Raw genomic sequence first — 14726 nt, forward strand, 5'->3', positions numbered from 1 at the left:
GTATTATTTATTGTTTATCTTTATTTATTTTCAGATAGTATTTATCTATTTTACGGGAGGCTGACTAATGATCATTATATATTTTAGGACACCCTAAAACTTTTTTCCCTCCATCAGTTACAAATGTTTCATATTCCAAACATAGTAATGAACACCTCCCTCCCGCCTGTGAGTATTCTGTGAATCTCTTTAGCACCAAATCCCTAGGTCCAACAGCTCTTGGAAACCTAAAGCTTCACCTGATTCTCCATTTTTTTTTTTTCAGTTTCTCATGCCCCTGTACTAATTTTTTGCAAAATCATTTGTGTCATATGGTGCCACACAATTCCAGACAATGACCTATATGCCTATGGAACATATGTCTCTCCTAGCCAGATACTCAATCTCGGTTAGGGAAAAGATTAAATTTCCACGCACAGAATAGCCAAGACCACCTTCATACAACCTCTAGAATGTGGCTCCTCCAGGATCTCTGACCATCTACTGTCCAAATCACTGCCATCACTCATGCTGACAGACTGAAATTCTTCAATTGCATTCTCTACTTCAGATGCACCCCAAAGCTCCCGTATTACTGTTTTAGCTTCATCCATTCTCCCAGCCTGACCAGAAATATTATAGCTTTGTAAAGAGTGTACAAGCTTATAAATTGTCACATAGAGAGATCACAAAGTCCTACCTTACAAAGCCACCGTGGACTCTCGATAGCAAACTGCATACCAAGTGCAACAACAAAACCAGGGACACTCGCAATATACAACATTGTCCTCCACCTGAAATATATATTTATCAATGGCATATAGGCATTATTCGAAAATAAGTTCCAGTTTCTAAAGAATGTAAGATACAGAAAAAGCAAGAATCATTATCAGAGTAAACCAGAGAGGACCAAAAGCCAGCTCCCATATGAATTCATGAAAAGGTTTTATTTCAGTGAATATTTTAAAAATGTATTCATATTAGTTTTAAGCATTTTAAGTTCTAAGTGCAAAAAATTGAAATCAAGACATCCCTAAGGCCATCACTACCAGAGTGCTTCAATTTTCATCCCTCTGATCTAGGTTGTCAAGGATAGGTTCTTTGAAAGTCTAATAGGAAAAGCTCTTCCGGTAACCTAGGTTGCTAAGAATAGGTTTCTTAGAGGTCTAGTAGGAAAAACCCATTTTATCTATCTTTTTTCCGCTATGTCTTTGGGCATGCCTTTTACTGAATAATCCTTATCTATTGTGATAAAACCCCTAAGCCCCAATCTATTTCTTATCATCTGGTATCCACGTCGTAGGTAAATTCTTATTTATCTACACATTCCATGGGTCTTGTTTAGTCTCTTTGTTTTTTCTCTTTAATTTCTGTAAATTCACGTTAGAGTTAAAAAAAAAACGAAAAAAATTCTTATTTATTTTGGTTTTCCAATTATTCTATTTTTAGGTCATTGTCTGCACAAAAAAAAGTCGCAAAAAAAATTAAATTATGAAGAAAATTATGAGGAACCAGTTTGTGCCATCATCATACCACAATGAATTTTTTTGAAGATTTTGTAAGTTGCAACAAGGTTCACAATCAGTGATGGAGAACCACAAGGAGTTTTTATATTTGATGGACAAGGCTAATATTAAAAGGAGTCCTGAGGTTCTTATGGAATGATTTTTGTTTGGATTACGTGAAGAACTTGCAGATAAAGTCCAACGTTACCGTTACGCAACCATGGAGGATTTGGTCAAATTGGCCATTGACAGGGAGCAGATGCAACAAATGATAGATCGCCATAAGAAGAGAATTTCTTCTACGCCTATCTTTCATTCTTCTTCAAAGCCAGAGATGGAAGAATTTGTTGAGTATGCTGTAGAGGGTGATGTGTCCTTGGAAGATTCAAAAGTGTAGAATTTCTCAACTGGGTTCTTGGGATGTAAGGAATTTAAAAATCCAGAGAGAAGAAACAGAGAAAGAAAGTGAGTGTTTGAGTGAAAAGGATCAATGTTTAATTGAAAGCGAGAGTTTTGAGAGAAAATATGAGAATAGTGAGAGGAGTCAATGAGTGACAAAGAAACTGAGAGCAATAAACACACTTGTGAGAGACATCTAGAAAGTTCTAGCTTAGACAAGAGTACATTAGTATCATTGAATTCCATGGAATCCTTAGTTTCTCATACATCTAACCACGAAATTCTTAGTGTTTTTATATCAATTTTCCCAGGCTTTGTAGATTCACTGATCAATTATGGAGGCATTAATATGGATGAAAAGAAAGGAAGACAAATTGCACACTTTGGACAAGATGGTGAAAGTATGGTTGGAAATATTGAACTTGCACACATGAAGGACATGGTCACAATTCAATGGGTAGAGAAGAGCCATCAAACCATGGTATTTAAACCCAGAGATTGGGTTTGGATTCCTTGGAGGGACGAAGAGCATCTCATTCAAAATTCGAGGACGAATCTTTTTGAAGAGGAAAGATGGTATTTTTGTCATCTTAGAGCTAAGGGACAGAATGATAATCTTGTCATATTCAAGGATCTAAATTCTAGAAGAATTGTGCCATGCCAGTCTTAGATATTAAGAAGACCAAGAGTCCGTCTCAAAAATAGTGGTGCTAAAAGGGCAACAATTCATAAGGCCCATTGAGCTAAAGCAAGACAACAAGAAGCCCAATAAAGTTTTTCAAATTCAATGGAAGGCATAATTTATTAATTTTCGAATTTTAGTCATTTATTTTTAATTTGTTTTGCTATTAGAGTTTGTTCGAAGATTTGATTTACTCTTGATTTGTTTAGTAGTATTTTTAGGGATTTTAAATTTAAATCAAATCTGATCTAATCTAATAAGATCAAATTTGATTTAAATCAGTTATCATATCTTTAGGATTTTAAAATTTAAATCAAATCTGATCTAATCCAATAAGATCAAATCTGATTTAAATTAGTTATCTTATCTTTAGGATATTTAATTTAAGTTATCTTATCTTTTAGTTAGTTTGTTAGGGGCCTATTTAAACCTTTGGTGAGACAATTTACACAACTTTCATGAATAAAATTTCCTTAGTACTTTATGCACGTTTTTTTAGTGTGATTAAGTGAGGTGAATGATTTGTTTCGGCTTGTTGCATGGAGAAAATTGAGTGATTCAATTTTTATCTCTCTGATCTAGGTTGCTAAGAACATATTTCTTAGATGTCTAATAGGAAAAACCCCTTTTATCTATCTTTTATGTTTTTGCGGTGTCTTTGGGTATGCCCTTTACTGAATAATCCTTATCTATTGTGATAAAACTTCTAAACCCCAATCTATTTCTTATCAAAAAAATTGCAGTGGACAGATTACCAATAAAAGTACAAGATGAAAATACATAGAACTGAATTTCAGTCCTAACACACCTCAGCAGTAAGGAAGATCAAGGGCAGAATGGGAAAATAACTCCTTTTCAATTTTCATATAGGAGCAGAGGTAAGAAAATAATGGAACGAGGTTATAAATAGAAAAGAGTGGGGTAACTAGAGAGTAAGAACGAAGTAGAGTAAGAATTAAGGAGAGAATTGGCCTCCCAAATGGCAAATATCATTTTTATCATTTGCTATACACTCATACACACTTACATAATATAATTCTTCACTGATTTGGGATATATCACACTGATACTCCCTTCTCTGTGATTTCATATTCTTGTCTCTTCCTATTCTCTTCTATTACTCCCTACCGCATCCATATATTGCTGCTACTTAATTCTGTTCTGCTTCCTAAATATCTCTGGGAGTCTTACAAAACCAAGCCATTTTCCAACTAGTTGTGGTGAACAGAATTTAGAAGGCCTAACTAATTATTCATGAAATAAAAATGTGAAATTGAGAAAAGTTATGAGTTAAATACTAATTTAGTTTTTAAAACAAAAAAAGTAGACAAGAAACTCACCAATGTGGATCATTCTCAGAAGAAATTCCAAGAAATAATGAAGCAATAATGCCAACACAAGTGCCGATTTGACATAAAGAGCCTAGTGCCCCCCTGTATCTTGTCGGAGCAACCTACGACACATTGAACAGACATATGAATGAAACCGACTTATTATTTTTGTCTTACTCTTTTTGTCAACATTATGCATTTTGGTCCCTTAACTTACCAAAATTTTCGGTTTGGTCCTATACCTTTTCTTTCTATCCTTTTTCTGCCCTCTTATGTTTCATATAATTAACAATTTAGTCCCAGTTAACTAATTACATCACACAACAGACAGAAAATATTGACATGGCAAAATCATCCACATGTGTCCTACATGAATACCATTTGTGCCATGCCAACATCTTTTTGTCAACGCGTTGATCAACAGAAGATAACACAACAAATGGAGGCAACATTGCTAAACAAGACAATGTCAGTGATGTGGTCAGTAGTTGGAGGGAGGCAGTAATGGGAAGTCACTGATAGTGCTGGGACCTGTGAAGTGAGAAGTTGTTTTGAATATTGTAGATTTGTTGCACGACTTTGTTTTTGGTACAAATCGCTTATTTTGAGACATGATTATTTCTTGATCGGATTTCATGCAACTCGTTTAGTTCGAGTTGTTTTGCAGCTTAATGACTTGTTTTAATACAAATCATTTTTCAAATTTATAGTACAGATTTCCTACTACTTGTTTTGATACAAATCGTTTATTTTAAAACTCGTAATTATTTCTGAGTATAACCTCGTCTAGCTCGTTCAATACGAGTAGTTTTAAGGTTTTGTGATTTGTTTCATTTCAAATCATTTAATTAAAACGTGGCTATTTTTTTATCTGATTTCATACAACTAGTTTAAATCCGAGCTGTTTTTAGGACTTTATAACTTGTTTTACAACTTTGTTTTACTTTGAGTCATTTTTAAGTATCAGATCATCTTTATAGCTATCGGAATTCGTTGCTTTATCCATCGTGCCCGCTCGAGGTCGAGCTTTATGAAGTTGGACTCAAGCAATCAAGCGGATCGGATTATCAAATGAAGCTTTTCAATAATTTGTTCAACTCGTTCATTCCGAGTTTTTTATAGATGACTTGTTTTTTATACAAGTCACTCTTTCGAAGCACAACTCGTTATATATCAATTTATTTTGCGCGATTTGTTTTAATGCAAATTGCTTATATGGTTATTTTTTCCTCGATTTCGTTCAACTCATGACCTTGAATTATTTTAAATCATCAAGCCAGATTATAACCATTGGACACCAATTTGAACCTCGTCGCTTTATCCGAGCGACCAATAAAAAGGTCGGCTCGTGATTTTTGCACTTTGTCGAGCATAAAATGGCACCTTAAGTGAAGGGATTATATGCGTATTTCCTTCCCTTTCTATTTTTTACAAGGTGGTTATCCTTGTGTGTGATACAATTCATTTCACCCGAGCTGTTGGAGGTTTGTTTTTACGTTTCGATTTTGTTCAAAACATTTACAATCAATTCTTTCCTTTCCAACTTGTTTCTGTACGAGTCGTTTGGTTGAAGAGTTGTTTTTCTTGTCATTTTTGTTTTTACCCTTTTAATTTTTTACAACTCATTTTATATCGAGTTGTTTCAATTTTGCTTTAGAGATTCATTTGATACAAATCACTTTTTAATGCTTTGCTTTAATGATTTGTTTTTATACAAATCACTTTTAAAGCTTTTCTCTTAGATTGACACTTGTGCTCGATACAAGTTGGTTGAAAATATGGATAATTGGCACAACTCGTTTAAACCGAGTTGTCCTTATATTGTAGATGCTGGAACAAGTTTTCTTTGGACAACTTGTTTTTGTGAAGTTGTTCCATTTTATACGACTAAGTTGTCATCTTTGAGGTCGGATACTTTGTAGTAACCCTTTTCCAAGACTTCAGTGATCTTGTAGGGTCCTATCCAGTTTGCTGTCAGCTTTCCTTCGCCCAACCTCTGTAGCCCGATATTTTTCTTATCAAGATGAGGTTGTTTGTGGCAATCTCGTAGCCATCCTTTGCCTCAAAATCTCTTTTCTTATCCGAGTTTGCTATTGAATTTCTGAAAGAAGGTCGAGCTCTTCTTTTTTAGCTTGAATGTTACCAACCTCATTGGAAATTTTCTCAAAGCTTCTTCTCTTATCTGAGTTTGCTCTCAGATTTCTCGAACGAGGTCAAGTTCTTGTGTGTTCCGACTTCATTGTAGAATGTTGCCCTTGGTTTTTCTTTATTTATGTCAATGGGAATCATGGCTTCTGTGCCATATGCATGTCGAAAGGGAGAATTTTCAGTGGTGGTTTGAGTTGTTCCATATGCTTATAGTATTTGTGTGAGCTCTGAAAAGTCGATCAGTGGAAACCAGCTTGTAACACCTTTTTGCCAGTGACTTGCCCCCAGATGAATTCCATAAATTTCACTTTGGGTTTCATCTAAAACCTTTTGTATTCGAAGTCGGGAGGTGTTGAGATCCACTTTTATAGAGAATATTACAAACTAAGGTGTAGCGTTGAGCTTCTTTCATTAATCTCCTTGCCTCCCTTTACTCTAGAGGAAGGATATCGAACTTGATATATTCAACATTTGGAGTCACCCGTCTCTAAATTATGAGAATGTCGTTCTTGTCGACTTCTTTTGATACTGAAGGTGACTATAGTGTTTCTTAGATCATGATTTTATTATTGTCTTAGACTTTGTACTGGCTAGTTTGGAGATTTACTGTTGAAGTAGACAGGCACAGCTAGGTAGGAGATGAGCTTTACTCTTGCCACAAGAATTTTATGAATTCTTGGAAGGCTTGTTCACATTCTGAGTTCACATGCCCCTTTTATAGTACAGTTTTCTCCTCTTATTTTCTTGCTACTTCTTGATTTTGTTAGGTCCAAGTATTAATGGTTCACTGAATCCTACTATAACCTCTATTGGATAAGACTTGTTAGGCGATTTCTTTCTCCCACCCCCGTTTGCTATTGGAGTATATTCTTCGTGTGATAATTTATTGTTTCCGTTATATACTTCCTCTTGACAGGTTGACTTTCTTCTGATTTTTCCCTTCCTCTTCATGACTTTGATGTCTCTTTCATAAAAGTGATTATACCACAAAACTTACATTTATGTTGTGTCCAATTTCACTATCATTGTTTGGTTGTATGATTGTATTTTTTGTGCCAACAAATCCATTGAACAAATTCCTTTTACAAGACTTTTCATAATTTCTTTAGGGCTTCTTTGGACACCATTCTCGAAAAAGATCTTTTAAATGATATCTTTTTAAAAAAATCTTTTATAAAAGTAAAAATAATTTTATATTTGGATCTCATGCAAAAATATTTTTTTATCTATCAATTATGTTTGAATAAAATAAGATAAAAATACTTTTTTTTATTCATTTATTATATGAAAAACATCTTTTTTTTAAAGAAAAAAGATATAAATTGTAACTTCTCACAAAAGATATTTTTATATTTTTCTAGTACTTTTACTATTACTATTAAAAAATTGCCAAACACACTAAAAAATAAAAAAGATCTTTTTTCTATGTAAAAAGATCTTTTCTTATTGATTTAATGGCGCCCAAACAAACAGCTAATCAGATCAGTTGTTTCTTCTGCTAAAGACCTAGAGTAGTATCGGTCTTGTTTCCTCCTTTCTTTTTCACATTTTCTTTTGCCAATTAAATTTTCTTTTAGTTAAACATTCTTTTCTTCAGTTGGCTTAAGACAATGCTTTGTTTTCTTTTGTTTTGGTTGTGTGTGCTTTCTTTTTTAATGACATTCATCTTTATTGGAGTGAGCATCAAATTCTACAACAGAATTATTTTTTTTTCATATTCATTGGCAGTGATGCAATTTGTGAGCAACCAACGAAAGATGCACCCAAATACGGTCTCATATCCCTTTTATTTGAATCTCCTTAGACTCCACTTTGGGAGTCGGGCTCGTGGGTTTGGTTTTAACCGGTGGTTGAGACGCAACCAGAGCATGAGAACCCAGATTCGGAATAGAGCGATCAGTCCGTAATTCACAATTGCTTTGTTGTTCAACCTGAAGAGGTAATCGGGAACCTTCAAGATCATGGAGGAGGCTTCAGAGCGACCTCGCTCGAGGGCTTCAAGATCATGGAGGCACTAATGTTGAGGGCGTCAAGGAACTAGCTCTTGCATTTAATGGAGCCATTGAGGAGGGAGCTAATGCTACCGGCTCGGGAGGTGGTGTTGATGGAAGAGGATTCAGGAAAGGAGAAGAGGCAGGGACGAGCGGATTTGTGGCTTTCATTATGTGCGACGCGGTCATACCCATCCTGTTCTCCATGTCTGGCGAAGGTAACAAAAACATCGGAGAGGAGAGAGGGAGAAGCTGTGATGATGGCAAGGAAGGTTGCAAGAACACCGGCAAAGAAAGTAGCCGAAGAGCAATGTTTTCCATTCTTTCTTCACTGATTCAGTATGACCATTTTATTTATTTATTTATTTATTTTCATAAAATTTGTGCACTTAGGAATATGCAACTGTTCCATTACCATGAGTAGGTATCTGTGGTTGATTTTTCTGTCTGGTGTGTAGATCGGCACTGGAAGTAAAAATCTTTAGAGTGGATCACCACTTTTTTTTTTTGGACGATGCTGATGAATTTGCGGTTTCCAATCCACCATGGTTGGTGCGGTCATCATCATATCGAGAAGGTGCATTGGGGGCTGGTGTGTTAGCCGCGGCTACGGGTGCATTTATTTAGTATATTTAATCCAATTTAACTGTAGAAGCAAAATCATCATCCCCATTTGATATCGTCTGTCCATTGGGAGAAGTTTTTACGGGTTTTCTGGTATTCATAGAAACTGTATTCCAGCCTCTTTAATATGCTTGCATCCTATTCATGTCGAATGGTTGTCTGACCATCTTGTTGATCATCTGCCATTATCAAGTGTTGAGCTTCAGATCCCCGGCAATGGCACCAATGTTCCGTCAGTTACCTGGAACGGTGATTTGGGCCTGAACGTGAAGTCTAGACTCCTTCTGAGGCAGCGTCCGACTTGTGCTGGTGCCGAAGTGCCACCGTTCGAGTTCCTCGTGAGGAGGTGGGGATGACTCTGATACTTAAGTTAGCAAGGACTTTAGGCAGGTTTTTAGTAAATTGGGACTTGAATATACCTGAGAAGTGTCGGTGTATTTATAGCAGATTAGATAACCACCTTTTAAAGTAATTCCACCTTTGAAAATGGATAACCGTTCCCTTTGTTGGAGAAGTTGTTAAGATTTTCCTTCTAGATAAATAGGAGATATCTTAGGAGTCAATTACTTAATTAGATAAGTGGGACCAAACTGATGTCACTGTGTCCTACCTCTATGAGGTCGGGTAAGAGTAGATTGGAACGATGTCTGTAGGTTAAGCTTTATTCGTTTTGAACTTGGCTAAATTGTGGGCTAGTGCATGAACAGATGGTAATGCTGATACTGGTTAAGATTATGGACCTAAATAGGAGAGAGTAAATAGAGACTGAAAATATATGAATAATTACTCTGATTGAATACGGTGTGCTGTATGGAAGGAACACTAACCTCTATTTAATAAACAGGGAACCCCTAATTCTAATCAAATAAAGAAAAAATAATGAAAACATGGCAAATATCAGAACTTATTCCAAAAAATACTACTGGAGGAGAGGCAAGAAGAAAATAATCGAATGAGGTCTAAGGAGTGAGGGGAACCGAATTTTAGGGAGTTTGTTAGACGTGAGAGGTTATATATAGAACAAGAGGAGCAATTGGAGGTTAGGAAGAATGTAGAGTAAGAATAAAGAGAGAATTGGCCTCTCAAATGTCGAATATCAGTTCTATTATTTCTAATACACTTATACACACATAATATAGTTATTCTCTGATTTAGGAGATATCATAGTGATACTTCCTTCTATGTGATTTCATATTCTTCTTTATTCCTATTCTCTTCTATTACACTCTACTGCATTCATATATTGCGGCTACTTAATTCTGTTCTGCTTTCTAAATATCTCTGGGAGACTTACACTGTTTCTTAAAAAACGTAGTTGAACACTTGATTGGAGTCTAAAAATCACATTGATACATAATAACAATTAAACGAACAAGCCAATAAGCATTTGGTTTCTGCATGAGCGAAGAAAATGTTCCTTCAAATGGGTCTCACTATCAAATAAGTGATGATATTAGAAAGAAATTATTGCATCATTCATAGCTTTTCCTTCTATTAGCTAAGGTCCTCTTATCTCTCTGTACTCTTCTCTTCTCATTAATAAGCATCTGCTGTGTACCAAGCCAATTTAGAAATTAAGGATCTAATCGTAATTGAGTGAAATATGGACTTGGGTGGGTTTTGTAACTAACTTGCCTAGCTGGAAAATGAGTAAGAGTGGGCATTGTTATAAGAGAGAGGTGGGAACTATAAAAGGCTGTGGGAAGTAGTGAGAAGACATGGAAAAAGAGGGAAAAAGATAGGATCACACTCTAGGAGAGAATCAGGTGTCTTGAATACCTTCCTTTTACTTGATAATGATTACAAATACTGGGAAATTGGGTGATATCTAATATCACTCCGTCTCCCTTGTCTTCTATTACTATTTCTTTCTTCTACTTATTCTAGATGCCAGGTTCTTACAGAATCACTAATGGAAAATACAGGACCTAGTATATGGTGTTGACATGAGCTAAATCAACCTAGTATCATTAGAAAGCAAGAAAACGGTTTCCAAAGCTATATAGTTGATATCAACAAGTACCTCAGATATGTATATGGGAACAAGAACTGTATTCACGCCGATACCAAGACCAACCAGAAATCTTCCTCCAAGTATATCATTCAACGAGTGGGCTTTTGCACTGGAAATAAATCAGAATATGTAAGTTCTGACCATTTTGTAGAAAAGCAACAAAAGTGTTAAATCATAGCATTTGCCTTCTGATCAATATAAGTAATGATGAATCACAAGGAATCACAAAATAGTGAGCAATCATCTAATACATAACAAAATCATATTTTAAAAGAAAGGATATGAACAGAAAATTCATTAACTACAATAGAGAAATATTATGAAATTCCCTGTTACCTAACAAAATTTAAGTATCAGAAACATAGTTTACAATCATTAACAGGAGCAAAAGCCATCACCTTAATAAAAGGACAAGAGAGAACAAAAAGAAGGTAAACCCTGTTAAATAAGTTCCCAAGGAATAGAATGAGTAGCTATATGACAGAAGCAAGTTGTTTGTTCCTTTTAAGCTAGTTTAGCAGGTTTAGGAGCAGTAGGGCTAGGCCTAGCTGCTACCTATAAATACTAGGGATTGGTTAGTTTTTAGTCAGTTGGAAAAATCTGTTCATTTTGTTAGTTCAGGAGAGGGAAATTCTCTCCAGAGTTGGTTAGATCCAACAGTGTACTTCAATAACGGGATTGTGATTCACAATCCCTAGTATATCAATAAAATCCCTAATTCTACTAGATCTTAGTTCCTATCAACTGGTATCAGAAGTCCATGGATCCTGGTACTTGTGGTGAATGGTGCAACCACGATCGCACAAAATGGAAGGGAGATTGGATGCGATAGAATCACGTTTTGACCGATTTGAAGACGTGTCGCACGCTACAGGAGATGCTTCAGAGGATCGATGCATGAGTGGATTCCATGGATCAGGGTGCTCTAATCTGCCATGACCGGAGTTCTCCGGCATCGCACCAGGCCGCCAGCGGCTAGCAAGGAAGCAGAACCGCGCCGGAGCAGTGGAGAAAACTAGAACTCCCAATATTTTGCGGTGAGGACACGATGACCTGGATCAAACATATGGAGCAGTTCTTCTTGCTCAGTGCGGTGCCGGAAGAGGAGTGGCTCGCGGTGACGACATTCGTCAAGGAAGGCCGCACGTTCACATGGTTCCGGTGGTGGGACGCGACCGCGCCGACGCTGCAGTGGCAGTCCCTTCGCGTGGCGTTACTACGTCACTTATAGCCTGAGCGGATGCAGAGTCCCTATCAATCACTGCTGAAGCTGCAACAAACCAGCACCATGAAGGACTCTACTGACCAGTTTGTGCTGCACGCACGTCCGCTGCAAGGTCTGGCTCCAGAATTATTGATTGACGTGTTCTTGAATGGATTGAAGCTGGAAGTGAGTAAGGAATGCAGGCTGTTCTCGTTCCAGACTGTGGATGAGTTGATGGAGTTGGTGCAGAAGGTGGAGAATCGTAACATGGCACTGCGGGCTGCTCCTAGCCACAGTGTGGGTACGCCTATGACACAAAACTTCGTTACTAACAAGGCGGTACTCGTACCGGTGGCGACGGGTCCGGCAAGCAAGGGTGCGGAGTCAGGGGTGGAGCCGCCAAAACGGCCGAGGGATGCGTGACCTTAGCAATCAATGGGTTGTACAAAGCTAAACGAGCACGAGGCGAATGCCTTTTCTGCGATAAACCATACTCAGCAGAGCATGTGTGCAAGAACAAGGAATTCAAATTGCTGGTTATGGAACCTGAGACTGAGGAGGAGGGTTGGTCGGAGTACAAAGCCATCCCGGAGTGGAGCAATTGGAGCTCCTTTCCAGAGATCCACCTTGAGGACAAGGTGGTTGTCCAGGGGGGAGTAATGATAGAAGCAAGTTGTTTGTTCCTTTTAAGCTAGCTTAGCAGGTTTAGGAGCAGTAGGGCTAGGCCTAGCTGCTGCCTATAAATACTAGGGAATAGTTAGTTTTTAGTCAGATAGAAAAATATGTTCAGTTTGTTAGTTCAGGAGAGAGTTGGTTAGATCCAACAGTGTATTTCAATAAGGGGATTGTGATTCACAATTCCTAGTTCATCAATAAAATCCCTAATTCTGCTAGATCTCAGTTCCTATCACTATATTAGCAGTTAGTTCCTATCGATTTGGCTCAAAATCATACTTCAAACTATGTGATGCCCTAAAGAAGCATCATATAAAGGAAATTTCCAATGTAATGTTCTTAGATACCAAAGTGATAGAAATTGTAATGGGAAGCTCAATAAGCAAGACTAAATAGTGATATTCATTCAACTAGCCGAAGAGAAAAAGGGATCTTTCAAATAGTATTACTGGCAATAAGTTTACAAACCACTATATTCCACTAGGATAATGCATGAACATTACTTTCTAAAGTAACTCCCGGATAGGTATGAGGTGATCGAAGGACTTTAAAGGTTGCTTTGTTAGGAACCTACAGTTTGTTAGTTTAAATAAAGGTTAAAAGTGGGAATGGACATAGAGAGGATTAGAGAGTAGTGGGAAGCTGCACACTGTAACCAACTCTGCAGAGTTAGCATAGGCCATAGGCAGCAAGATGAGAGACTATCTGTATGAGTGTGTGCGAGAGAATACATTCCAGCATTAGTTTTAAATAGGCTTAGGAGAATAAGAGCTGCTATAGTTCTCTAACTTGCGTTTCTTTCTATTTTTGCAATTCCTACACTGTTATTTTCTACCTAATTCGATACAAATATCAGACTTTGGTGTGTGAACATACACATAATTCTTCTTTTATCTCTGCCTATTTTCTATGATTTCTACCATGCTTTTAAGATTAGAGATTATCCCAAAGAAACCCTAAATGGTAAATGTTAACAAAAAATCTATATCTAGCTCGAAGAAAAGAAAAACTACATAATTAGAAAATTGAGGGAAAAGATAAAAAAGAAGAGGAACAAACCTCTCCACACCAATCTTAATTAAGTTCTTGACAGCCAATTGTAAATATAGCTCACTACTAAATGACAAAGCTCATCAACAACATAATTCCAGCATATTATCTTAGCTAAAAGAAAAGTACAAGCCTTTTATTGGACTCACTTTTCTGTCTACAATCTAGGCTACAATGGAGTGTGGAGAGATGAAAAACAATAAAAACAAATCAGGGAAATGACAAAAAATAAAACAGCAATAGCAAAAGGATAGATAAAAGAAAAGAGAAGTCCTATCATACAAATGAACTGTTTGCAACCAAAGGTTTTAAGTGCACACTATTAGATGCCCATAGTCGCACATCGAGTAGCATGAGATGTTTTATATTGTACTTAAGAAGAGTGGTTCTTCCCCTTAATAGCTAGCTCTTAAGATATGGTTCCTACTTCCCTCAGGTACTTAAAACACTCATGGTAAATTATGATCTTTACTGGCATATCATATCCTTTTGGGATATGGGTCACTTCAGATATGAATAAGTAAGATATCAAAGTAGGCTTTTGGCTTTGACTAACACCTTTTAACTGTTTTTAAATACTTGGAACCATATTGCATGCAAACTTTCTACCCAGTGATTCGATCGAATTTGAATCAAATTAAAACCAGTTAGCTTTTGAAGTGTGCACCATTTGTTGGAAGAAACTGCAGGTCTCAAAATTCACAGAAATGAATCAATTATGGAAATAATATTATCCAAAACTTTTGATGCCCTAATAGACAGTTATGAAGTTAAGAGGATTCCTTTTCAAATTTCTAACATGAAAACTTGATAACCTCTATATATGCAAGAATAAACAGATGCTGCAGTTAAATTTCATGAACCATGTTATTATGTTACCTTGTTATAGCCCCAAGAATTAAGGGTATGGTATCAATCTGAAATGTGAGCCGACAACCAAGTTTATCTGCCAAAGGACCAGCACTTAAGCTCCCAATAAATGCACCAGCAATAAAAATACTGACAACAAGTCCCTCAAGAAATGAGTTTCCATCAAAGCCAAGCTCTCGAGCAACAGAAACAATAGGGCCATTCATTACTCTGCAAAACATGTGATTTTTATTAATTCATATATAGCTAGAACC

At 36.6% G+C, this 14726-nt stretch overlaps 1 protein-coding gene across 7 annotated transcripts in view; it reads right to left on the reverse strand.

The window, feature by feature from the left end:
- LOC107643671 (probable plastidic glucose transporter 1) overlaps positions 1-14726 on the reverse strand; it is a 20060-nt gene that overhangs the window by 4031 nt on the left and 1303 nt on the right. For 6 of the 7 annotated variants that reach the window (XM_021123970.1, XM_016347386.2, XM_021123969.1 and 3 more), the window contains 5 exons: positions 14482-14682; positions 10683-10782; positions 3906-4018; positions 680-773; positions 446-602 (listed from right to left, as the gene is read on the reverse strand). In XM_021123970.1, coding sequence (XP_020979629.1) covers positions 446-602; positions 680-773; positions 3906-4018; positions 10683-10782; positions 14482-14682 — 665 coding nt within the window. The remainder of the gene's footprint in view (positions 1-445; positions 603-679; positions 774-3905; positions 4019-10682; positions 10783-14481; positions 14683-14726) is intronic. The other variant, XM_016347389.1, reaches the window with a different exon arrangement.

Source organism: Arachis ipaensis, chromosome B05 (genome assembly GCF_000816755.2).
Source record: "Arachis ipaensis cultivar K30076 chromosome B05, Araip1.1, whole genome shotgun sequence".
NCBI lineage: Eukaryota > Viridiplantae > Streptophyta > Magnoliopsida > Fabales > Fabaceae > Arachis > Arachis ipaensis.